This window comes from Delphinus delphis, chromosome 10, assembly GCF_949987515.2.
Source record: "Delphinus delphis chromosome 10, mDelDel1.2, whole genome shotgun sequence".
Lineage (NCBI taxonomy): Eukaryota > Metazoa > Chordata > Mammalia > Artiodactyla > Delphinidae > Delphinus > Delphinus delphis.
Window position 1 is genome coordinate 67,355,350 of NC_082692.2, and position 27,186 is coordinate 67,382,535.

Sequence of the window (27,186 nt, forward strand, 5' to 3'; positions counted from 1 at the left end):
CTATTCAGATTTCCTGTTTCTTCTTGGGTCAAGTTTCATAATTTGTGTGTTTCTAGGAGTTTTTCCATTTCATCTATATTATCCATTTCATTAGAGTACAGTCGTTCCTAGTATCCTCTTATAATTCTTTTAAAAACCACTGTATTGAGGCATGATTGACATACAAAAAGCTGTACATATTTAACATATACAACTTGATGAGTTTGGAGATAAGTATACTCCCATAAGATCACCAGAATCAAGGCCATGAAGGTATTCATCAGATCCAAAAGATTCCTTCCATCCCTTTATTTATTTATTAAGTTAAATAATTTTTTCTTTTGTGGTAAGGGCCCTTAACATAAGATCTACCTTCTTAGCAAATTTTAAGTATACAATACAGTATTGTTTAATTAACATAGGCTCTATGTTTACAGTAGACCTCCAGAATTTACTCAGACACTTCTCCATTTCCCTCTCCTCCCAGCCCTGGTAATCATTATTCTACTCTCTGCGAGTTCGACTGTTTTAGATTCCTCATAAAGGTGGGATCATGCAGTATTTGTCCTTCTATGTCTTGCTTATTTCATGTGGCATAATGTCCTCCAGGTCCATCCATGTTGTTGCAAATGGAAGGATTTCACTCTTTTTCTTGACTGAATAATACTCCAATGTGTATATATATATATGTGTGTGTGTGTGTGTGTGTGCGTGCATTTCCTTTATATATATCATTTTCTTTTTTTTTATTTTATATTGGAGCATAGCTGACTGACAATGCTGTGATAGTTTCAGGTGCACAGCAGAGGGACTCAGCCATACATATACATGTATCCATTCTCCCCTAGACTCCCCTCCTATCCAGGCTGCCACATAACATTGAGCAGAGTTCCCTGTGCTGTAGGGAACAACAAGGACAGTAGGTCCTTGTTGGTTATCTATTTTATTTTATTTATTTATTTATTTTAAAAACCAGTTTGCTGTTTATTTTTATTTATTTATTTATATTTTGGCTGTGTTGGGTCTTGGTTGCTGCATGCGGGCTTTCTCTAGTTGCGGCAGAGTGGGGGCTACTCTTCGTTGCAGTGTGCGGACTTCTCATTGCGGTGGCTTCTCTTGTTGCAGAGCACGGGCTTCTAGGTGTGCGGGCTTCAGTAGTTGCAGCATGCGGGCTCAGTGGTTGTGGCTTGCCAGCTCTAGAGAACAGGCTCAGTAGTTGTGGCGCAGGGGCTTAGTTGCTGTGTAGCATGTGGGATCTTCCCAGACCAAGGATCGAACCCGTGTCCCCTGCATTGGCAGGCAGATTCTTAACCACTGCACCACCAGGGAAGTCTCTGGTTATCTAATATAGCAGTGTGTACATGTCGATCCCAGCTCCGTAACTATCCCTTCCCGCATCCTTCCCCCCTGGTAGCCATAAGTTCTGTCTCTAAGTCTGTGAGTCTGTTTCTGTTTTGTAAATAAGTTCATTTGTATCATTTCTTTGTAGATTCTACATGTAAGTGATATCATACGTGTATGTGTAATTTTCTTTATCCATTCATCTGTTAATGGATATTTAGGTTGTGTGTATATCTCAGTTATTGTGAATAATGCTGCAGTGAACATGGGAGTGCAGATATCTCTTTAAGACCCTGGCTTCAGTTCCTTTAGATTATATACCCAGGAGTAGGATTTCTGGATCAAATGTTAATTCTATTTTTAATTCTTTGAGGAAACTTCATAGTGTTTTCCATAGTGGCTGCACCAATTTACATTCCCACCAGCAGTGCACAGGGGTTCCCTTTTCTTACATCTTTGCCAGAATTTATTACCTTGTGTTTTTGATAATAGCCACTCCAACAGATGTGAGGTGCTATCTCATCGTGGTTTTGACTTGAATTTACCTGAGAGCCGTATGCAGCAATGTCCAGCACATCAGTATACTTCATCACTGGGCTTGTTGCCTTCATGGATGCTCTTGCTCTTTTTGTGTTTTTTTCTAGGCAGAGACAGAATTTCTTGCCACCCTTCTCAGCCCCAGGGTCTCTCTCTGGAACAACCTGGATTCTTCTTTTTAACAATCAGTCCTTGCTCAAAGTTAAGGGAAGTTAGCAGGACACTGACTTGGAGCCAGGACCCCTGAGTGGTAACCCCTCTCCAAGGGCATATCACCTTGTTCTTTGAGTTTAGGCTTCCTGTTCTTTTTATTTTTTGCATGTTAGATCTGGAGGATGCCATATGAGTTTCAGGAATTTCCTTGTGCCAGCCTTCATAATTTCAGGTCACATCCCTTCCCTCTAGATTCCACCCATGTAGTGGCCCTCCTGCTCTTTTATGGCTAACCCTGCCAGTCCCACCCCAAGGCTTGTGGCTTCCTATATGCTGCCACCTCTTCACCCAGAAGACTTTGGGCCTTTCTTATCTTTTCTCCAACTTCTCTCATCTTGATCCTCACCCGTTTACTCTTATTCCCTAACCATGTATTTCTAGTCCAGGTTTTCCATATACAGCTCCTTCTAATCCCTAGTCTTATCCTCCTCTCCCACTCCGTGTTAACACGTTGCTGATTCTTCTTCCCACCATTCATTCTCCATCTCTCATCCAGAAACTACCCTCCCCCTAGTCTGGAAAGGGGAGGATAAGAGGGAGCAAGAGAACAGTGTCAGGCTCTGGATATGGAAGACTCTGGATCCAACAAAAAGACCAGATTCTCTGCCCTGGGATACCAAGGGTTCATATTTAAATAGTTAAGATTCTATTTATTCCTGTGGAGCTCCCATGTATCTTTTGCTTCTGTTTTAATAAATACACTTACCTACTCCTGCTGCCATAAGATTGTATCTTTGATGTCTTCAATTCTAATACATTGGCCACTTTTCTGTTCTTATTACGTGGATGAGTAGAAGATGTGGCGTTTTATTCCTTGTGGCTTCCTATCCTATCTCAGGACTTATGAAGGCACATGATATCCCAAGTCTTGTGGAAACCACCAGGGTGGATCTGGCCATGGCTCTGGATGACAGCCAACACTCATGTGGTTGCTGAGAGTCCTGGCACTGGTAGGAAGGGAGAGGTGAGTTACAAGATCATAATCATTACTGTGACATAGGGGTTTTTTGTGTGTGTGTGTTACATGGGCCTCTCACTGTTGCAGCCTCTCCCGTTGCGGAGCACAGGCTCCGGACGCGCAGGCTCAGCGGCCATGGCTCACGGGCCCAGCCGCTCCGCGGCATGTGGGATCTTCCCGGACCGGGGCACGAACCCGCGTCCCCTGCATCGGCAGGCGGACTCTCAACCACTGCGCCACCAGGGAAGCCCGGCATAGGGGGTTTTATACCTACCACACAGCTGTGTCTTCTATAACAAGTGCCATGGAGCAGGTTGTGACAGCTGTCCACTCCACATCCATCAGAGATAGAGCAGAGCCCAGGATGGAAATATAGGGCCTCTGAGTCCCATCCACACCAGGATTCTCTTCTTTTGTAGCCCATCTATAATCCTTCCCTGTTACCAGCTACTTAGAAGAGCAGGGATATTGGTGCCACATATCCTCTCTCAGGCCTTATTAGGTTCAGGCCTTTTCTGTCTCTTCTTGCTCTGGGTTTCACAACTTGCATCTGTTCCTTCCTCCTTCTGTGGCTACCAGCACCCTCTAAGTCTGTGTCCTTGTATTTGTACAATAAATTAATGACTTTTGTTTTCTGGATTTTGTACACTGCTATGTTGGGGGTCCTCAGGAGCATCCCCAGGTTTAGTGATTCCCTAGGATTCATACGATTCCAGATACAGATGTAACTGTGGCTAAGATTTATTCCAGTAAAATGATATAGGCAAAATCAGCAAAGGAAAAAGACAAAGTAGGTGAAGTCTAGAGGAAACCAGATGTAAGCTTCTAAGAGTGCTCTCCTATTAGAGTCAACACAGGAAGTGCACAGGAAGAGTCAACACGTATGCCAGGGAGGATAACTTGAATCTAGGAGCCTAGGGTTTTATTGGGGTTCAGACACATAGGCACCCTCTGGATAGCATATACCAAAATTCCATAGCCCCATAAGAAAAGCAGGTATTCAGCATAAACTACATTGCCTGTACAAACAGTTTAGATGAAGTAAATGACCATATCAGGTAGGGAATTGTAGGAATACTGTCAAAATCTGAATTCCTTGACACCAGTGAATGGCTGACTTTTCAAGCATGCCTTCCTAAGGATAAGATTCTCAGGCCTGCTATGTTAACTCTTTTGCACAACTGGGAATAAAAAGATAGCAACCTAGGGGACATGTCAAACTTATAGTGTTCATATAGCATATATCCCAAGACTTTGGGTTATTAGTCCCCTTGATATAGTAACAGGACCTAAGACTTCTACTTGCTTGTTTAATCACCTTATGGATGGTGCTTCCATTGCCTTCCAGAGGAAGTGAAACCATACCAAGATTATATGTAACTCAGCTAGTTCAGGTGGAGGGACAAGTCCTGCAAGGACTTCCTTGCTTACGATGTTCTCCTGGACTTTCATGTACTCAGCATAAAAGTGGTGTTACATCATGGCAGTGATGAAGTAGTCATAGGAGGTTTTTACTGTTTCCATTAGCTTCAAGGAGTGTCACAAAAGGTAACATGCATGATGAGAGACCATTCCAGGGATCAAGGAGAGGGTAGATAAGTCCTGGGGATCAAAGTAATGGAATTGTAGAAAGACTGGCATCCCAGAAACCTGAACTGGTTGGGATGCTTCTCCAGAACTCAGGACTTTATGGACCTGACCTCTTGGGCTCCTGTGGTTTTCTCTGCTTCTGTTACCTTCTCCTCCTGTCAACTAACTAGTGTCCTCATCTTCTCTCTATGGGCCTTCTCTATTTCATAGCTTTTGTTTTCTCCAAATGTTCATGTTCTGTTCTCTATCTGATGGACTCTAAGACATGTGAAGCCTCAGCACATGTTCAATGATTTGCTCCCTGTTTACTGTCAAATTCTAGCTCATGAGACTCTGACTGATTCAGATCTTCCTTGTTGGGCAGATGTTTTTCATGCCATGCCATCTCGTAATGGATCAGGTTTTATGGACTCTGATTGACATGAGAAATATAGCATAGAATGTAGATGCTGTGAGATATTTCTATCTGCAGGGTCTATTGACCAAAATATATCTATTAAAAACAGTTATGGATCTGGCCAAATTGGGTTTAAAAATGATGTACATTAGGTTAATAGGTTTCCAGCAATCTAGTGGCCTAGGAATCCTGATCAGTCTCCGTGCTGAAAACAATTTAAAATGTTGAATAAAATTTAAAAACTATATTTTAAAAACATTGATAGTATGGCAAGATGTAAAAGAATACTGAAACTCAAAACCAAATCAAGATGGGAGTTCAGAGAGTAACTGGAGTTCTAAAGTTTCCTTTTTGTCTTGAGGACATTTGCTAAAGTATGTGAATTTGAGCTCTGGTTGTCACAGCATTACAGGGATCAGGGGACAAGAAGACATGCCCAAGGTGGGAAGTCAAATAGGAGATCCTCTCCCATATATCTGGGAACCCCCAAATACCATTCCTCCGCCTCCAGCCCTTGAACATGGCAGAGAACATTTCTTGAGTAGATTTTTGGGACTGTATAGAGGAAGAAAAATAGCTCCTGAGGATTTAAAACCAAAGACATCCCTCTTGCAGGTTTTCAGCCAACCTCTTGCAGGTGTTCAGCCAAAATTCACACTACATAGATTATCCAAAAACATGCAAGCTGAGATTTTAGTTTGCAGTCCTTCTGGACTAATTGTCTGCCCAACCATCTGAGAGGAAAACCAAAATCCTCTCTGTAGGAACCTATATTCATCCCAGGAATCAAGTAATTCTCACAGGTAAAATGAGCAGATCACATTTTAAAAACCCTACCAAACATACAAGGAAAGAAGGCACCATGAGAGTGAGAATTAGCAGGAATGGATCTGCAGAGACTTAAGATATTGATATGGTCAAGCACAGAAATGAAGTAACTATTGCAATATTTTGAAATAAGTGAAAAACAAATATAAAAAATTCATCAGGAAACAAGAAATTATGCATAATAATCAAGCAAGTTTAGAAACAAGCCAAATAAAACTTATAGAAATGAAATACAATAACTAGAATAAAAAATTAATGGTAGGATTTATGGTTTCCAGTCCATCATGTGAGGACTTTAGAAGTCTTCACTCCATCCTAACAACAAGTAAAAAACTGAACAAACTAAAAAATCAAAAACTCTTCTTATTCTGTCAGAGAAGTAAGGTCACAGGGCAAACCATTGCCCACCAAATTGAAGATACAGATAGATGGATACAGAGAATCATAACTTATCAGAGCAGAAGCCTCCATGGGAACCAGTGTAAGTATAGGAAAACCTGACATATAATTGAGGAATTGCTGGAGGTTCAGTGTGGACAAGCATGAGAGATAAAAACACCAGGGGGACCTAGCCATAGTGGAGCTCTCACATTTTGTGAGTTTAATCTCCAGAAACTCTACCAGGCCCTCACAGTGAATATCAGAGAAATATACCCTTGTGCTTCTGACAGGGGGAGGGGAAATAAATCATTTTGAAGTATGCAAGAGCATTCTGTTTCCTTAACAAGGCCTGTCCTCGGGAGAAACTGTTTTTACCAGAGCCTAACCTGCTGGCATTACATCACAGTCTAACCTACAAGGGGGAAGAGAAACACTCAACTCTGGTTGGCTCTGCTAACACATGTGGGAAGAGAAATACACAACTCCAGTCCCTCCAGCCAATCTGTTCCATGCAAGGAGGAAAAAACTTAGAAGCACGGGTGAACTTTACAGTCCAGGGACACAGCATCACCAAGACTGGGACATAATCACAGAACTATAGAATGCTTTACCTCCCTCCACACCTTACCACTACATTACTAAAGGCCTATTTACCACAATTGCTTTCACGTCTATCTTTCAACAAAAAAATTACAAGGCATACTAAAAGACAAAAACAAACAAATAAAAAAACAAAGAAACAACAACAAAAAACAGTTTGAAGAGACTAAACAAGCATCAGAACCAGAGCCAGATATGGCAGGAATGTTGGAATTATCAGACCGAGAATTAAAAAAAATATATTATTAATATGCTGTTGGCTTTAATGAAAAAACATCCAAGACGGATAATGTAAACAGAAAGATGGAAATTCTAAGAGAAAATTAAAAAAAGAAATTCTAGGCTTCTGGGCTGGTGAACACATGAAGATTCTGAGAGAGTGGTACCTGAAGAGAAAGCTCCACCCTCCATCCCCCTACCTTACCCTGTGCATCTCTTCCATCTGACAGTTCCTGAATTATATCCTTTTATAATAAAGCAGTAATTTAATAAGTAAAAAAAGAAAGAAAGAAATTCTACACATAAAAAAATGGTAACAGAAATGAAGAATGCCTTTGATGGATTCATCAGTAGAATGGACATGGCTGAGGAAAGAGTTTCTGAACTTAGGATATGATAATAGACTTTCCAAACTAAAAAGCAAAGAGAAAAAGTCTGAAAAGAAAAAAAACCCAGAAAATTCAAAAATGGTGGGACAACTACAAAAAGTGTAAGATACGAATAATGGGAATGCCAGAAGGAGAAGGAACAGAAGCCATATTTGAAGGAATAATGTCTGATAATTGCCCCAAACTAATGTCAGATACCACATTAATGTCATCATTACACATACTATGGTCATTAAAAACACAATAAAAGAATACTTTGGACAACTCTGTGCTCCCAGATTTGAACCCAGATGAAACAAACCAATTCCTTAAAAGACGCAATCTGCCAAAACACACAGAGGAAGAAATAGATAATCTGGTAGGTCCATATCTATTATTTAAATTGAGTCAATAATTAATAACTTTCTAAAATATAAAGTACTAGGCTCAAATGGGTTCACTGGTGAGTTCTACCAAACATTTAAAAAAGAAATTATATCAATATTCTATAATTTCTTCAGATAGAAACAGATGGAATACTTCCTAACTCATTCTATGAGACCAGCATTACCCTAATACCAAAGCCAAAGACATTATAAGAAATGAAAACTATAGACCAACATTTCTCGCAAATGTAGATGTAAAAATTCTCAACAAAATATTAACAAAATCAAATCTCACAGTGTAGGGGCTTCCCTGGTGGTTCAGTGATTAAGAATCCACCTGCCAATGCAGGGGACATGGGTTCAAGCCCTGGTCTGGGAAGATCCCACATGCCGCGGAGCATCTAAGCCCATGCACCACAACTACCAAGCCTGTTCTCTAGAGCCTGCAAGGCACAACTACTGAGCCTGCATGCCACAGCTACTGAAGCCCGCGTGCCTAGAGCCTGTGCTCCACAACAAGAGAAGCCACAACAATGAGAAGCCTGTGCTCTGCAACAAAGAGTAGCCCCCGCTCACCACAACTAGAGAAGGCCCATGCGCAGCAACGAAGACCCAACACAGCCAAAAATAAATAAATTAATAAATTAATTAATTTTAAAAAATCTCACAGTGTATAAAAAGAATTGTACCACAATTAAGTGGAATGTATTTCAGCTATGTAAGGCTGGTTCAAATTTTAAAATCAGTTAATGTAATTCATAACTTCAACAGGCTAAGGAAAAAAATCACATGATCATATCAAGATGTAGAAAAATACTTTGACAAAACCCAACATCCATGATGAAAAACTCTCAGCAAAATAGAAATAGAGGGGAACTTCTTCAACTAGATAAAGAACAGCTACAAAAAAACCACAACTAACATCATACTTAATCAAACTCAAAGCTTTTCTGCTAAGATCAAGACCAAGATCACTGCTTTTCAACACCATTAGCTAAAGCAATAGGACAAGAAAAGGAAGGAAAAGGTATACACACTGGGAAGGAAGAAATAAAACCGTTTTTGTTCTCAGATGACATGATCATCTATGTAGAAAATCTGAAAGAATGAATACAACAGCTCCTGGAACTAAGTGATTATAGGAAGGTTGATGAATACAAAGTTAATATACAAAGGTCAATTGTTTTCCTACGTGAAAGCAATAAAAAAGGGGGATTTGACATTAAAAGAACATTACCGGGCTTCCCTGGTGGTGCAGTGGTTGAGAGTCTGCCGGCTGATGCAGGGGACACGGGTTCATGCCCCAGTCCAGGAAGATCCCACATGCTGCAGAGCGGCTAGGCCCATGAGCCATGGCCGCTGAGCCTGCGTGTCCAGAGTCTGTGCTCCACAATGGGAGAGGCCACAACAGTGAGAGGCCTGCGTACCGCAAAAACAAACAAACAAAACATTACCATTTACACAGCATCCCCCAAAGTGAAATACTTGATATAACTCTAACCAAATATGTACAAGATCTATATGAGGAAAACTATAAATCCCTGATGAAGATATAAACTATAATAACTAAATAAATGGAGAGAATATGTGTATGAATAGAAAGACACGATATTGCAAAATGTTAGCTCTTCCCAGCTTGATCTACAGATTCAACACAATTCCAAACAAAATCCCAGAAAGTTGTTTTGTGGATATCCACAAACTGATTTTAAGTTTGTATGTAGAGTCGAAAGGCCCAAAATAGCCAAAACAATATTGTTTTTATTCATTCATCTGTCAATGGACACTTCAGTGGTTTCCATGTCTTGGCTGTTGTGAATAATTGTGCAATGAATATGGGGGTGCAGATATCTCTTTGAGATGAAGATTTTATTTCCTTCCCAAATATATCCAAAAGTGGGACTGCTGGATCATACAGTAGTTCTCTTTTTAATTTTTTGAGGAAACTCCATACTGTTTTCCATTGTGGCTTTAACAATTTACATTCCCACTAACAGTGCACAAGGGTTCCCTTTTTTCCACATCCTCACCACCACTTGTTATTTCTTGTCCTTTTTTTTTTTTTTTTTTTTGCGGTACGCGGGCCTCTCACTGTTGTGGCCTCTCCCGTTGCGGAGCACAGGCTCCGGACACGCAGGCTCAGCGGCCATGGCTCACGGGCCCAGCCGCTCCGCGGCATGTGGGATCTTCCCGGACCGGGGCACGAACCCGTGTCCCCTGCATCGGCAGGTGGACTCTCAACCACTGCGCCACCAGGGAAGCCCATTGTCTTTTTGATAATAGGCATTTTAATAGGTTTGAGGTGGTATCACACTGTGGTTTTGATTTGCATTTCCCTGATGACTAGTGATGTTGAACGCCTTTTCATGTACCTGATGGCCATTTGTATGTTTTCTTTGAAAAAATATCTATTAAGCCCTTGGTCCATTTTTAAATCAGGTTGCTTGGTTTTTATGCTGTTGAGTTATGTGAGATCCATATATATATATATATATTTTTTTTTAAATAAGTTTATTTATTATATTTGGCTGTGTTGGGTCTTCGTTTCTGTGCAAGGGCTTTCTCCAGTTGCGGCGAGCGGGGGCCGCTCTTCATCGCGGTGCACGGGCCTCTCACTGCCGCGGCCTCTCCTGCTGCGGAGCACAGGCTCCAGACGCACAGGCTAGGTAGTTGTGGCTCACAGGCCCAGTTGCTCTGCGGCATGTGGGATCTTCCCGGACCAGGGCTTGAACTCCTGTCCTCCGCATTGGCAGGCAGACTACCAACCACTGTGCCACCAGGGAAGCCCCATATATATTTTTTATTGTTTGGATCCTTAGTATAGTTTCTTTTCTTTACACTTTACTAGTAATTTTTTTTAAAAAATGAGAATGAGTGCTTAATTTTAATCATATGATTTTTTTCTCCTTTGAATTAATCAGTTACAATGATGGATTTTTCACTGTTGAACCATCATTGGTTTCCTGGCCTATTTTGTCATTATGTATATACATTTAAATATTGATGTTTGGGGAATTCCCTGGCGGTCCTGTGGTTAGGACTCTGCTTTCACTGCTGAGGGCCAGGGTTCAATCCCTGGTCGGGGAACAAAGATCCCACAATCCACATGGTGTGACAAAAAAATACAAACACAAACACAGACAAACAAATGAGGAAACAAAAATTGATGTTTGTAATTTGCTAATATTCTATTTAGGGTTTTAACAGTCCACCATTATGGACAGTGGTCTTAATTTACCTCTGGGGATTTTTTAGGAGTTTTTTAAACTTCATTAAAATGTAATTGAGAAATAAAATTATACATTTTAATAATTTGATATATAATTATATTATGAAAGGATTCTTCCCATCTAGTTAGTTAACATATCTATATATATGGTGAGAACATTTAGGTTCTACTCTCTAAGCAAATTTCAATTTCAGTACAGTATTAGATCCTCAGAATACTTGTCTGTTTTTTTTTTTTTTTACATCTTTATTGGAGTATAATTGCTTTACAATGGTGTGTTAGTTTCTGCTTTACAACAAAGTGAATCAGTCGTACATATACATATGTTCCCATATCTCTTCCCTCTTGCATCTCCCTCCCTCCCACCCTCCCTATCCCACCCCTCCAGGCGGTCACAAAGCACCGAGCTGACCTCCCTGTGCTATGCAGCTGCTTCCCACTAGCTATCTACCTTACGTTTGGTAGTGTATATATGTCCATGCCTCTCTCTCGCTTTGTCACAGCTTACCCTTCCCCCTTCCCATATCCTCAAGTCCATTCTCTAGTAGGTCTGTGTCTTTATTCCTGTCTTACCCCTAGGTTCTTCATGACATTTTTTTTCTTAAATTCCATATATATGTGTTAGCATACGGTATTTGTCTTTCTCTTTCTGACTTACTTCACTCTGTATGACAGACTCTAGGTCAATCCACCTCATTACAAATAGCTCAATTTTGTTTCTTTTTATGGCTGAGTAATATTCTGTTGTATATATGTGCCACATCTTTTTTATCCATTCATCCGATAATGGACACTTAGGTTGTTTCCATCTCCTGGCTATTGTAAATAGAGCTGCAGTGAACATTTGGTACATGACTCTTTTTGAATTATGGTTTTCTCAGGGTATATGCCTAGTAGTGGGATTGCTGGGTCATATGGTAGTTCTATTTGTAGTTTTTTAAGGAACCTCCATACTGTTCTCCACAGTGGCTGTATCAATTTATATTCCCACCAACAGTGCAAGAGGGTTCCCTTTTCTCCACACCCTCTCCAGCATTTATTGTTTCTAGATTGTTTGATGATGGCCATTCTGACTGGTGTGAGATGATATCTCATTGTAGTTTTGACTTGCATTTCTCTAATGATTAATGAAGTTAAGCATTCTGTCATGTGTTTGTTGGCAGTCTGTTTATCTGCTTTGGAGAAATGTCTATTTACGTCTTCTGCCCATTTTTGGATTGGGTTGTTTGTTTTTTTGTTATTGAGCTGCATGAGCTGCTTATAAATTTTGGAGATTAATCCTTTGTCAGTTGCTTCATTTGCAAATATTTTCTCCCATTCTGAGGGTTGTCTTTTGGTCTTGTTTATGGTTTCCTTTGCTGTGCAAAAGCTTTGAAGTTTCATTAGGTCCCATTTGTTTATTTTTGTTTTTATTTCCATTTCTCTAGGAGGTGGGTCAAAAAGGATCTTGCTGTGATTTATGTCATAGAGTGTTCTGCCTATGTTTTCCTCTAAGAGTTTGATAGTTTCTGGCCTTACATTTAGGTCTTTAATCTATTTTGAGCTTATTTTTGTGTATGGTGTTAGGGAGTGATCTAATCTCACACTTTTACATGTACCTGTCCAGTTTTCCCAGCACCACTTATTGAAGAGGCTGTCCTTTCTCCACTGTACATTCCTGCCTCCTTTATCGAAGATAAGGTGACCATATGTGCATGGGTTTATCTCTGGGCTTTCTATCCTGTTCCATTGATCTACCTGTTTTTGTGCCAGTAGCATACTGTCTTGATTACTGTAGCTTTGTAGTATAGTCTGAAGTCAGGGAGCCTGATTCCTCCAGCTCCGTTTTTCGTTCTCAAGATTGCTTTGTCTATTCGGAGTCTTTTGTGTTTCCATAGAAATTGTGAAATTTTTTGTTCGAGTTCTGTGAAAAATACCAGTGGTAGTTTGATAGGAATTGCACTGACTCTGTAGATTGCTTTGGGTAGTAGAGTCATTTTCACAATGTTGATTCTTCCAATCCAAGAACATGGTATATCTCTCCATCTATTTGTATCATCTTTAATTTCTTTCATCAGTGTCTTATAATTTTCTGCATACAGGTCTTTTGTCTCCTTAGGTAGGTTTATTCCTAGATATTTTATACTTTTTGTTGCAATGGTAAATGGGAGTGTTTTCTTGACTTCACTTTCAGATTTTTCATCATTAGTGTATAGGAATGCGAGAGATTTCTGTGCATTAATATTGTATCCTGCTACTTTACCAAATTCATTGATTAGCTCTGGTAGTTTTCTGGTAGCATCTTTAGGATTCTCTATGTATAGTATCATGTCATCTGCAAACAATGACAGCTTTACTTCTTTTCTGATTTGTATTCCTTTTATTTCCTTTTCTTCTCTGATTGCTGTGACTAAAACTTCCAAAACTATGTTGAGTAAGAGTGGTGAGAGTGGGCAACCTTGTCTTGTTCCTGATCTTAGTGGAAATGCTTTCAGTTTTTCACCGTTGAAGACGATGTTTGCTGTGGGTTTGTCATATATGGCCTTTATTATGTTGAGGAAAGTTCCCTCTATGCCTACTTTCTGCAGGGTTTTTATCATAAATGGGTGTTGAATTTTGTCGAAAGCTTTCTCTGCATCTATTTAGATGATCATATGGTTTTTCTCCTTCAGTTTGTTAAAATGGTTTATCACATTGATTGTTTTGCGTATATTGAAGAATCCTTGCATTCCTGGAATAAACCCCACTTGATCATGGTGTATGATCCTTTTAATGTGCTGTTGGATTCTGTTTGCTAGGATTTTGTTGAGGATTTTTGTATCTATGTTCATCAGTGATATTGGCCTGCAGTTTTCTTTCTTTGTGACGTCCTTTTCTGGTTTTGGTATCAAGGTGATGGTGGCCTCATAGAATGAGTTTGGGACTGTTCCTCCCTCTACTATATTTTGGAAGAGTTTGAGAAGGATAGGTATTAGCTCTTCTCTAAATGTTTAATAGAATTCGCCTGTGAAGCCATCTGGTCCTGGGCTTTTTTTTGTTGGAAGATTTTTAATCACAGTTTCAATTTCAGTGCTTGTGATTGGTCTGTTCATATTTTCTATTTCTTCCTGATTCAGCCTTGGCAGGTTGTGCATTTCTAAGAATTTGTCCATTTCTTCCAGGTTGTCCATTTTATTGGCATAGAGTTGCTTGTAGTAATCTCTCATGATCTTTTGTATTTCTGCAGTGTTAGTTGTTACTTCTTTTTCATTTCTAATTCTATTGATTTGAGTCTTCTCCCTTTTTTTCTTGATGAGTCTGGCTAATAGTTTATCAATTTTGTTTATCTTCTCAAAGAACCAGCTTTTAGTTTTATTGATCTTTGCTATCGTTTCCTTCATTTCTTTTTCATTTATTTCTGATCTGATTTTTATGATTTCTTTACTTCTGCTAACTTTGGGGGTTTTTTGTTCTTCTTTCTCTAATTGCTTTAGGTGCAAGGTTAGGTTGTTTATTCGAGATGTTTCCTGTTTCTTAAGGTAGGATTGTATTGCTATAAACTTCCCTCTTAGAACTGCTTTTGCTGCATCCCATAGATTTTGGGTCGTCGTGTCTCCATTGTCATTTGTTTCTAGGTATTTTTTGATTTCCTCTTTGATTTCTTCAGTGATCACTTCGTTATTAAGTAGTGTATTGTTTAGCCTCCATGTGTTTGTATTTTTTACAGATCTTTTCCTGTAATTGATATCTAGTCTCATAGCATTGTGGTTGGAAAAGATACTTGAAACAATTTCAATTTTCTTAAATTTACCAAGGCTTGACTTGTGACCCAAGATATGATCTATGCTGGAGAATGTTCCATGAGCACTTGAGAAAAATGTGTATTCTGTTGTTTTTGGATGGAATGTCCTATAAATATCAATTAAGTCCATCTTGTTTAATGTATCATTTAAAGCTTGTGTTTCCTTATTTATTTTTATTTTGGATGATCTGTCCATTGGTGAAAGTGGGGTGTTAAAATCCCCTACTATGAATGTGTTACTGTCGATTTCCCCTTTTATGGCTGTTAGTATTTGCCTTATGTATTGAGGTGCTCCTGTGTTGGGTGCATAAATATTTACAATGGTTATATCTTCTTCTTGTATCGATCCCTTGATCATTATGTAGTGTCCTTCTTTGTCCCTTCTAATAGTCTTTATTTTAAAGTCTATTTTGTCTGATATGAGAATTGCTTCTGCAGCTTTCTTTTGGTTTCCATTTGAATGAAATATCTTTTTCCATCCCCTTACTTTCAGTCTGTATGTGTCTCTAGGTCTGAAGTGGGTCTCTTGTAGACAGCAAATATATGGGTCTTGTTTTTGTATCCATTCAGCCAGTCTGTGTCTTTTGGTGGGAGCATTTAGTCCATTTACATTTAAGGTAATTATCGATATGTATGTTCCTATTCCCATTTTCTTAATTGTTTTGGGTTTGTTATTGTAACAGGTCTTTACCTTCTTTTGTGCTTCTTGCCTAGAGAAGTTCCTTTAGCAGTTGTTGTAAAGCTGGTTTGGTGGTGCTGAACTCTCTCAGCTTTTGCTTGTCTGTAAAGGTTTTAAATTCTCCATCAAATCTGAATGAGATCCTTGCTGGGTAGAGTAATCTTGGCTGCAGGTTTTTCTCCTTCATCGCTTTAAATATGTCCTGCCAGTCCCTTCTGGCTTGCAGAGTTTCTGCTGAAAGATCAGCTGTTAACCTTATGGGGATTCCCTTGTGTGTTATTTGTTGTTTTTCCCTTGCTGCTTTTAATATGTTTTCTTTGTATTTAATTTTTGACAGTTTGATTAATATGTGTCTTGGCGTATTTCTCCTTGGATTTATCCTGTATGGGACTCTCTCTGCTTCCTGGACTTGATTAACTATTTCCTTTCCCATATTAGGGAAGTTTTCAACTATAATCTCTTCAAATATTTTCTTAGTCCCTTTCTTTTTCTCTTCTTCTGGAACCCCTATAATTCGAATGTTGGTGCGTTTGATGTTGTCCCAGAGGTCTCTGAGACTGTCCTCAGTTCTTTTCATTCTTTTTTCTTTATTCTGCTCTGCTGTAGTTATTTCCACTATTTTATCTTCCAGGTCACTTATCCGTTCTTCTGCCTCAGTTATTCTGCTATCGATCCCATCTAGAGTATTTTTAATTTCATTTATTGTGTCGTTCATCGTTGTTTGTTTCACCTTTAGTTCTTCTAGGTCCTTGTTAAATGTTTCTTGCATTTTGTCCATTCTATATCCAAGATTTTGGATCACCTTTACTATCATTATTCTGAATTCTTTTTCAGGTAGACTGCCTATTTCCTCTTCATTTGTTAGGTCTGGTAAGTTTTTATGTTGCTCCTTTATCTGCTGTGTGTTTTTCTGTCTTCTCATTTTGCTTATCTTACTGTGTTTGGGGTCTCCTTTTTGCAGGCTGCAGGTTCGTAGTTCCCGTTGTTTTTGGTGTCTGTCCCCAGTGGCTAAGGTTGGTTTAGTGGGTTGTGTAGGCTTCGTGGTGGAGGGGACTAGTGCCTGTGTTCTGGTGGATGAGGCTGGATCTTGTCTTTCTGGTGGGCAGGTCCACGTCTGGTGGTGTGTTTTGGGGTGTCTGTGGACTTATTATTATTTTAAGCAGCCTCTCTGCTAATGGGTGGAGTTGTGTTCCTGTCTTGCTAGTCGTTTGGCATAGGATGTCCAGCACTGTAGCTTGCTGGTCGGTGAGTGAAGCTGGGTGCTGGTGTTGAGATGGAGATCTCTGGGAGATTTTCGCCGTTTGATATTATGTGGAGCTGGGAGGTCTCTTGTGGACCAGTGTCCTGAAGTTGGCTCTCCCACCTCAGAGGCACAGCACTGACTCCTGGCTGCAGCACCAAGAGCCTTTCATCCACATGGCTCAGAATAAAAGGGGGAAAAAGTAGAAAGAAAGAATTAGAAGAAAGAAAGAAAGAGAGAGAGAGAGAGAGAGAGAGAGAAAGAAAGAAGGAGGGAAGGAAGGAAAGAAAGAAAGAAAAAAAGAAAGAAAGGAAGGAGGGAGGGAGGAAGGAGGGAAGAAGGAAAAAAGAAAATAAAGTAAAATAAAGTAAGATAAAATATAATAAAGTTATTAAAATAAAAAATAATTATTAAGAAAAAAAGAAAAAAACGGATGGATAGAACCCTAGGACAAATGGTGGAAGCAAAGTTATACAGCATAAATCTTGCTCTCAAAGTCTACCTCCTCAATTTGGGCTGATTCGTTGTCTATTCATGTATTCCACAGACATCAAGTTGGTTGTGGAGCTTTAATCCGCTGCTTCTGAGGCTGCTAGGAGAGATTTCCCTTTCTCTTCTTTGTTCTCACAGCTCCCAGGGGCTCAGCTTTGGATTGGGCCCCGCCTCTGCGTGTAGGTCGTGTAGGTCGCTGGAGGGCGTCTGTTCTTCGCTCAGACAGGACGGGGTTAAAGGAGCCGCTGATTCGGGGGCTCTGGCTCACTCAGGCCGGTGGGGAGGGGCACGGAGTGCGGGGCGATCCTGCAGCGGCAGAGGCCGGCGTGACGTTGCACCAGCCTGAGGCACGCCGTGCGTTCTCCTGGGGACGTTGTCCCTGGATCCTGGGACCCTGGCAGTGGTGGGCTGGACAGGCTCCCCGGAAGCGGGGTGTGGATAGTAGCCTGTGCTCACACACAGGCTTCTTGGTGGCGGCAGCAGCAGCAGCCTTAGCGTCTCATGCCCGTCTCTGGGGTCCGCGCTTTTAGCCGTGGCTCGTGCCCGTCTCTGGAGCTCCTTTAAGCAGCGCTCTTAATCCCCTCTCCTCGCGCACCAGGAAACAGAGGGAAGAAAAGGTCTTTTGCCTCTTCGGCAGGTCCAGACTTTTACCCGGACTCCCTCCCGGCTAGCCGTGGCGAACTAACCCCCTGCAGGCTCTGTTCACGCCGCCAACCCCAGTCCTCTCCCGGCGCTCCGACCAAAGCCGGAGCCTCAGCTCCCAGCCCCGCCCGCCCCGGCAGGTGAGCAGACAAACCTCTCGGGCTGGTGAGTGCCAGTCGGCCTTGATCCTTTGTGGGGGAATCTCTCCGCTTTGCCCTTTGCACCCCTGTTGCTGTGCTCTCCTCCGCGGCTCCAAAGCTTTCCCTTTCCGCCACCTGCAGTCTCCGCCCGCAAAGGGTCTTCCTAGTGTGTGGAAACCTTTCCTCCTTCACAGCTCCCTCCCACTGGTGCAGTTCCCGTCCCTATCCTTTTGTCTCTGTTTATTCTTTTTTCTTTTGCCCTACTCAGGTACGTGGGGAGTTTCTTGCCTTTTGGGAGGTCTGAGGTCTTTTGCCAGTGTTCAGTAGGTGTTCTGTAGGAGTTGTTCCACGTGTAGATGTATTTCTCCTTGTCTGGTTTTGATAACAGTGCTATGCCAGCATCATAAAGATAGTTGGATAACTTTCTGCTCTTTCTATACTTTGGAATAGTTTATATTACTTGGAATGATCTGTTGTTTTATATTTTGCAGAACTTCATGATGGCAAGACTGCCCATTGCCCTCAATACTCATTTTATCTTTTAAATATAGGAGTGTGAGCTCCATATTCTTTCATTCCATCAGGACTTTTTTTTTTTTTGGCCTCACTGCGCGGCTTGCAGGATCTTAGTTCTCCGATCTGAACCTGTGCCCCCTGCAGTGGAAGCACGGAGTCCTAACCACTGGGCCACCACGGAGTTCCCTATCAGGACTTTTTTTTACAGCCAGAGCCACAAATCTCCTGGAGGAGGCAGTTGGGAGAATGGTTAAGAGCCTGGGTCCTGGAGTCAGGTGCCTGTGTTTGAGTCTGGTTCCTCATCCTTTTGCCCCTCTGAGCATTTGTTCTTCAGCTTCCTCCTTCCTGCTTCATCTGGTACCCATCTCCTCTTACTTTCCCTTTTCCAGAATTGTGGTCCTCTTTATCCTCTGACGGCCCTTGTTTCACTCTGTTCCCAATTGTGAGCTTTTTTGGTGAAGTTAATTGCTTTCTTTTCATTTTCCTTAGATCTTAGGAGAAAGGAGAGTAAATGTGTTTTTAAACAGCTAAATGTTCTCTTCTGCTTTATGTTTTTCTGTTGTTTTAGTTTCATTCTCCAGCTTTCTTTTATTTTAGATGTGTCCATTATAAAACATCATATGGTTGGATATTTTTAAAAACCTAATATGAGATTCTGTTAATAGATGAATTGTACCCATTTGCATTTAATACAGACTTATTCCCATCTTTGGGTTTTCTATCCTGCTTTCTTATTTTTTTCCGTTTCATACTTCCATTGAATTGATGGAGATTTCTTCTTCATATTTTTTCTCTAACGTTTTAGGAGTTGTGGCTGAGGCTGCTGGTTGCCTGCCCCCCGCCCTCCATACCTACTCTCTCTTCTATCTTGTAAACGGCACCCTGACATGGGGCATATTGACTCGTTCACCAACATTCTTGTTCCCTCTCCTTTCAGGCATGTTGGAAGATTGTATTTTCCTTCTCCTTGAAGTTAGACACAGCTGCATGGCTGTTGAGCCAATAAAAAGTGAGCAGAAATGAAATAAGACACTTCCAAGTGGAAACCTACAACGCTGGTGCTCTTCTCTCCAGTCCTTCCTTCCCCTACTTCGAGGAGTGCAATCACAGGAGCTCATATCCACATGGAGGTGGTGTAAGCATGGAGCAGCCTGGAAGACTGAGCAAGCACCCGGAGGGACACCGCATGGAGAATTGCCTGGAGCCCCGCAGATTTGTGTGAGTGAGAAATACATTTCCGTTAAGCCATTGAGATTTGGAAGTTTGCATCACAACAGAATCTAGCCTCTTCGGTTACACCTGGCAGCAATGCGTGTCCTTGTAGCCGGGAAGGTCTGGTAACAGTTCTAGCCAATGAAATATAAGTGGAGGGGGCTGGGTGAGTGAGCCTTCTGGGAAAGGTCTTTAAAAGAAATGAAGTCAGCTGGCAGAAGTGTTTCTCTTTTTGCTCTTCATCTACTCTCCTGAAATGCAGACATGATGGCTGGAACTCTAGGAGTCATCCTAGAGTAAGAGGACTAGTCCCATCCTAGGAGTGCAGGGTGGAAACAGAGAAGATGGGACCTCCTGATATTATGCAACTGCTGTACCTTGGCGTTGCCACTACTGGGCTTTATTTATGGGAGAAGAAAACAAACTTTTGTTTAAGCCGCTGGTTTTCAGGTTTCTGTTCCTAAGAGCCCAGTACAATTCCCAACTGTTACAGAAGTTAAGTAATTTTCATTCTTCTATTATTTATACTAAAGTTTTTTTTTATGTTTTTATTGTGGAAATGTTCAAACACATCCAAAATGAGACAGAGTAGACAACATTCCAGCTTCAGCAATTATCAACTCATAGCCAAACATCTTTCATTGATACCTCCCACTTTCCCCTCCTGGGTTGGGTCTTGTGGGTGGTCCTGCCTGCTCTCCTGGAAACCATGTTGTCTTTAGCCCGCCCCCAATAGATAATCCTACTGTGTCCCCCCCCACAGACCTAAATCCACCTTCTATGATGCCCATGGTTCCTGCCTTGGCCTCAGGTGGTGAGATCGCCACAGTCTGTGGCTGCTTGTCTCTGTCCTAGGCCTCTTTGGGACCACCAGTCCTTTTGGCATGTCTTACTTGTCCCATCTTGGGGGTCTAGGGACTCTTGGCTACTTCCCAGCCCCATAGGGAGTATACCGGGCTCAATGAGGGCAGCCCTTAGACCCATTACTTTGGTACCTTCCTTGGCTTTTTTGTTTGTTTTGTTTTGTGGCCATGCCACATGGTTTGCAGGATCTCAGTTCCCTGACCAGGGATTGAACCTGGGCCATGGCAGTGAAAGCCCAGAATCCGAAACACTAGGCCACCAAGGAACTCCCCCTTCCTTGGCTTTTACTACTTTTTGCCTCTGAACCATGCAGCCTCCCCCAGATTCCCCTGTGCCTACTGGAGTGACCTGAGAGGAGGGGCTAAGGGCAGGATCTGGCAACAGCCTGCAGCAGTACCTAAGCCCCCTCACACTCCTCTGTCTCGGGGCAGTGAATGGGCTTTTGTCTCTTCCTGTGTGTCTGGAACTTTCTCTACCTGCCCTGTGCCGTACCCCCTTTTGCTGTCAGAATCTGTGGTCACCCTCTTTAAGGTCACACTCTATCCTAAGTTCTTTGTTCTGAAGATATGAAAGCCCAGTTTGGGAGTGCCCAGAAAACAAATTTTCTTCTCAACTCAGTCCAGCCCTTCTACATAATAAGCACTTATCTCCAGACTACTAATTTATGAGGCACCTGAACAAATTTGATTTTTAGAAACAAAGCTGAACAAAGACCTCTTTACACCAGCAACATCCACCTGGCAAAATGGGAGTGGGTGGGGTAGTGGTCAGAACCAGTGTCCTTCGATAATGTGTGTGAATGTGTGTGAGTAATCCAGCGGGATGTTGGTCAGCCCACTCAAGCTGCCAGACATGCGTGGCAGTGGCTGTGGGCATCTCATTTAGGGTTTGACATGTGGGAAAGAGAAAGAAGACAAGGCAGGATGGAGACCTTGGAGCAGTGGGATCAGATCTGAGGTTGGTGATGCATGAGGTAAGGGGCTAGAGAGCATGGGGTGGGCGTCTTGTGGCAAAGAGACTAGATGTAACCTGGGGACCTTTTCCAGGTCTGAAGGGGACCTGTAGGAGATGAGCCTTCACTTACTGAACTACCTTCTTAGGGACCCAGGAGGCTAGGCCCATCTGAGGGTCAGTTTATTTCTTTGTTGAACAGGACTGGGTCACATATCTCTTGGGGCCATGATGTCACCTGGGGGAGGAGCATGAATGGGGATACCAAGTCCCCCAGAGTTCTCTTAGGCTCACTCCTGATTCAAAGCTGCAAGCATGCTCCTCCCATCCCCACTTCAGTGTTTCAGTGTATTCTCAGGAAGAGTTCCTTATGCAGCTCAGTTCTCAGTGATGGTGGGGAACAGAAGAGAGGATCTATGAGGTTCTGAGAGGTCTACCTCTAAGAAATCCCACATGTGGCCTCATCCCTGCTAAGGAGAGAAAGATGGCTCCACAAATCTAGGCAACTAGCCACAGACCTTGCTGCTAAAAGAGCTTCTCTCCTGACTCCTGTTCTATGCTTCATTCCTCTGCCTGGGGCTCTCTGATGCCCAGCATCCATGGGGTTAGACCATCCCTGGCTTCTCAAGACCCCTGATCTTTTTTTTTTTTTTTTTTTTTCTCATGTCAGACGGGTAATGTGCCACAGTCGTAACAAGGTTGGAAGGAGGCACATGTCACACAAGCGCGTGAACACCCAGTCATCACACTTATGAACTACAAAAGGATCCTCAAGACCCCTGATCTTTGAAGGGACTCTTGCAGGTGGTGGTGAAGACTTTGGATGAAACTTGGCTTTCTTGGGCTGCCCCAGAGTCTCCATTGTTCACACCTGTGTGGTGCCATCTTCCTGGGATCCCCTCTACCTGGGACAAGAGGCCCAGCCTACTTTCCCCCAACAGCCTCTCCCCATCTCAGGCCCCAACTCTCAGGAGGGGCTGCATCTTCCTGCTTCCAAAGGTTTTTGACCCAAAGCAGCTCTGCCTCTAGATCCCCATTTTACTTTGCATTCTTAGCTCATCAGAGAGCAGAAAGCCTTGATTACCTTGAGCCCACTGAGTGTTCAGCTTGGAATTCTGCACGACTGTCCCCAGGTGGGACCACACAGGCTGATTGGCGGGCATATGACCCAGGCTGGGAAGGACTTAACTCAGCGGTTTTCAAATTGTGGCTGCACATTGAACTTCAGTGCCTAGGCCACTTCCCAGCCAATTAAAGCAGAATCTCTGGGTGGGCCCAGGCATCAGTATTTTTTTGTGTGTGTTTTAGGGTATTCCAATGCCCAATGTAGGTTGTGAATCAGAGAGTTAAATTCTTGCCAGCACAGGTTTTAAACACCTCTCACTGCAGGGGTGGGCGCCTAATGGGCTAGTCACACAGAATTCCTGTCATGTTCAGTTTGCAGACCTAACCAGTTTCCTGCCACTCACTGTTGCCAGTATGGGAGGAGAGAGCTGTGTCCAAAGCTCCTAAAAGGGATCCCTTGGAAGAGTGAGGAACCTAGCTGCATCATTGTCACCTTCAGCTACTGGAGGTGATGGATATTGAACTGAACCCTGAATCCTCACATCTGTCACAGCGCTTCTAGGGACACCCTGCCCTGAATCCCAAACACACACACACACACACAATGGGCCCTGTGGTGAGGGAAAACCTTACCCAGTTGCAAGGCCCATGAAGACCTCTGACTTCTGTACACTTCCCCAGCTGGTCTTCCCATCCCTTGCAAGGCCACCCATCACAAAATTCTGGGGAGGGCCATGGACCTCAGACTTCTGGGATGCAGGTTCAGACAAACATCATATCTGACACAGGGTGAGAGTGAGGGATCTTGGGCATGAATGACAAAGCAGAGAATGAGAGATCATGTTCAGAGATGGTTGAGACATAAATGCCAAGAGATAATGAGAGACTCAGCAAAGCAGAGTTCCATCAGTACCCACTCGAGGCAGGCCCAGCAGAGGGTGTGGTAGTTTGTGGGAGGGTTGGGGAAGAGAGGGAATCTTGAGGGGAGGCTGGCACAGCTGCTTCTGAGGATATGGTAGGATTTAGAGGCTGCGTCCCCAAGCTAATGACCTCCAATGGCAGAGGGACAGCCATCTACCCCTGCCCACCCCTAATCCTCCTCTGCTTGTTTACCCACTTCAATCCCCAGGCGCTCTCTCCCCTCCTCAACCCCATGCGTGGTTCTCCTCGGAAGTGGCCAGCACAGGGAAGGGAAGCCTTGTCTCTCAGCCCCTGGGGAGGGAGGCAGCAGGCACAGCTGCAGCATCTCAGCTCCTGTGCTGGCCTTCCCCAGGGGCTGGCTTTGGCTGGCCATCCCCCATTGAGGCACAGTGCCTGTCCTGCTGTTGCTCAGCTGGGGTACCCTGTCCTCCTGGCTCCCTGCTAAGCTCTGTGCTGGCCCTGAGGGCCCTGCCAATCACAGACCTGTGGAATCCTGGCCTTCCCAGCTGGCTCTGACTGCAGCCAGTCCTACCCTGAATGGAGATGGCTGGGCAGGGGCTGCAGAAAAATAAAGCCCAATGCCTACCCCAACTTGTGGAGGGAGCTCTGATCAGGCTGGCTGAGGTGTCAGAGACTGACCTGGGCCCTGAGGTTTCTTTTGGGCACAGGATTGGTCAGGTTTGCATTAGGAGCAAGGGCCTAGTGTGAGTTGCCCTGGCATGGGCATTAAGATGATGGCCAGGAAATCTTTTCTTTGGGTGGAAGGCAGGAAGGTAAAGGGCCGATCCCTCATCTATGGGTCTGATTTCCAGAGGGCAAGACCATGGTCAGTAAATGTCTTTATTGGAAGAGAGATCCAGTCTCCTTGGCTCTGCCAGCACCCTAGGTCATGAGGATTTCGATGTCGAGCTCCAGCTGGCTGGCTCTAACCTCATAGCGGCCCTGGATCAGGCCTCGGGTTTGGCTGGCATGCCAGCGCCAGTGAGACTGGATGATCCAGGCCGCTTGGTACACCTGGAGAAACCGTCTGTGGGCTTGCCACATTCGAACCTGTGCCTGCACCTTCACCACTGCCCACTCCTGGCAGGTGTAGAGTCTTAGTGCCAGGCGCCGTCTTTGCTCCAGCATCTTGGCCTGCATCGACCTCCACCAGCACTGGATGACCCAGGCCCTGAGTGCTGCATGCAGTAACGTCCAGCGTACCATGTTGCCACGCCACCATGACTGAATCTTTATGGCTGCCTTCTCTAACTGATCGGGGGAAGGAAGAACATGGAGATGCTCAGTGGGGTACCCTCCCACTTCTAGACCCACCTCTGGTGCTGGGAGGAAAGGGGGCCTGGCCCAGGTAGCCCTGGCCTCTCCATCTCTGGGCCCCATGCATCTTATTTCCAAACTCCTACTCACCTTTAGACACTGCTCATTATCTGCTGGGCAGATCCGTTCTATATGGGCCTCACTCACATTTTGTGTGCCCATGGCCCTGGTCTTTAGGCTCCACTCATCTATCAGTTAGGCCACCCTAGTCTTTAGCCCCGCCCTCAACTGTTAGGCACCCCCATCACTAGACTCCGCCCACCTGCACACAAGGCTCCCCTCATCAGGTCCTGTCCATCCACATTTCGCCCACATTTCTTTCTCCTCTTCTTTTGTTTGTATTTCCTTAGGAATTGACCGGTCACCTTATTTATTGATTCCCATCATTTTTGGGGGCCTGCCATTATCTCTTGCTTTCAGTTTATTTCTCAGACTTAACTGGTGTCTTTAAGTCTTGCTCTTTATACACCTTCCAGTCACTTATGTCTGTTCCTGCTGGTGGCAGTGAAGAGAGAGATTCATGCAGCTTTCCTTCAAGTAAGGAATTTTACTTAGGACTATCATCACCAGTGTGGATTTATGGAAGCTTAAGTGTCAGAGCCTTTGGGAGGGATCCAAGCAGTGTGTTCACGGGCTAGTATGTTTTTTGTTAAGTTTGTGAAAGCAAGATATTTTAGCTGCAATTGGAGAGGGCCTCTGTCTCCACCTCTCTGACCCCCTCTGTCACCCTTTTCTTGTTGGGTGCCATGGAATGGCTGCAGTTTCTTTTGGAATGTGACTAAGGGGAAGCTGAGTTGGGATATACTTAGTTTGGGTTAATGTGATAGGTTTATGTGGTTCACAGTCACCCCTGGGAATAGGTAAATTCTTGCTAGCCATTCTGCTAGCAATGGCTTCCAGGAGGAGTTCTCCTTCCAGTTATGTCATCCATTCACCTGTATCATGGTATGAGGATATTGGGACAGAAGTGCTGCTGTGGTGATATGGATACTCCCTACAGTGCCCGGCAGCAGAAGTATATGTACAGGGGAGGAAAAGCAAGATTTGAAACGTATGGAGACAAAAACCGGTCTGTAGAAAATTCTTCCTTTTATCAGGCATGTTAAACTGTAAGAGGTAGATTCTGTTCTCATTGATGCCTGATTAAAATTGAAGTTTTGTCTTTGTCAGGAATATGTTTGATAATGCAGTGACACAGTTATAAACATTCTAAGCTTTTTTTTCTTTTTTTGGTATAAATTTTGTGAAGTAGAATTTATCAGAATTCCAGCGATTATAGGGAACCAACCAGAACAGCTGTGAATGGTGCATATGTTGGCACAAGAAATCACATTTTATGCATCTCAAATGTCAATAATCAACAAGTTTCTATAGAAAATCATATTGTAAAATCATCATATGAAGAAGTAATCAAAGGTTATGCAGCAAAAAAGTAGGAAAAATATTATAGAGGTAGGACACTTAAGTAATATATACATTGTTATGTTTGTGACATAACAAACATAACAATGTTTGTTATGTTTGCCAACTTTTTAAAATGTGTAATTTTTTTTTTTGCGGTACACGGGCCTCTCACTGTTGTGGCCTCTCCCGTTGCGGAGCACAGGCTCTGGACGCGCAGGCTCAGTGGCCATGGCTCACGGGCCCAGCCACTCCGTGGCATGTGGTATCTTCCCAGAGTGGGGCACAAACCCGCGTCCCCTGCATCGGCAGGCGGACTCTCAACCACTGCGCCACCAGGGCAGCCCTAAAATGTGTAATTTGATGTGATTTCTTTACTTGTCCTAAATATTCACTTGCCTAATTTTAAGTCTGTAATTTTGTATTCTTTTTCTTAAAGTAGGCCTTCCAAATTATATAAGCTTCAGTTTCCACAAAACCTAGGTCTGCCCTGCTGTGCTATAAGAATGCAACTGTGTGTCAAGGGCCCATGGGAGCTCACAGAGAGCTGTGTTTCTAGGATTCAGAGTTAGGACTGGAACCGCAGACGCAGGTGATGCAGAGATGCTGTGAGTCCTTTGGAATTAGGGAGGCCATTCTGGCTCTGCCTTTAGCATGCATGGTATTGCTCATTTTTCTGCATGAGGATTTGCTGGGTGCCCACTGCTCGTGGGTCCATGCGCTGTGGCTCCTGTTTATGTGTATTTGAGCCCTCTTACCATGACTCATACTAGTTGCCATGGTACTGTCCATTGGCATGTCTTACAGGTTCTGGCGCTATTGTCAAGCAAGCAACCTCTTTGCATCACATTAAAAGTCCTCAAGAGTGGACCCTGTTGCTTCCTTTAACGTCTGCAGTCTGGGTGAGCGGAGTGCTGGTATCAGCCATCTCAAAGGCCTCTATCACTGCATTGAACCTTT

The 27,186-nt window shown here is 43.2% G+C and overlaps 1 protein-coding gene and 1 non-coding gene across 3 annotated transcripts; both read right to left on the reverse strand.

Moving 5' to 3' along the window:
* Nucleotides 1–22,186: 22,186 nt before the first annotated feature.
* Nucleotides 22,187–22,290, reverse strand: LOC132433014 (small nucleolar RNA U13). The gene has a single exon (XR_009521060.1). It is a non-coding gene; the product is annotated as a small nucleolar RNA U13 (small nucleolar RNA).
* A 2,100-nt stretch (nucleotides 22,291–24,390) lies between these two features.
* LOC132431692 (IQ domain-containing protein F6) lies at nucleotides 24,391–24,987 on the reverse strand. 2 transcript variants are annotated; one of them, XM_060021463.1, is made up of 2 exons: nucleotides 24,973–24,987; nucleotides 24,391–24,759 (listed from the first exon to the last, which is right to left on the reverse strand). In XM_060021463.1, exons 1-2 carry the CDS (start codon nucleotides 24,985–24,987, stop codon nucleotides 24,391–24,393), a joined length of 384 nt encoding a protein of 127 aa, XP_059877446.1. The 2 variants fall into 2 exon arrangements, with proteins under 2 accessions (XP_059877446.1, XP_059877445.1); XM_060021462.1 differs by having other exon boundaries at nucleotides 24,916–24,987.
* Between the last annotated feature and the right edge of the window lie 2,199 nt (nucleotides 24,988–27,186).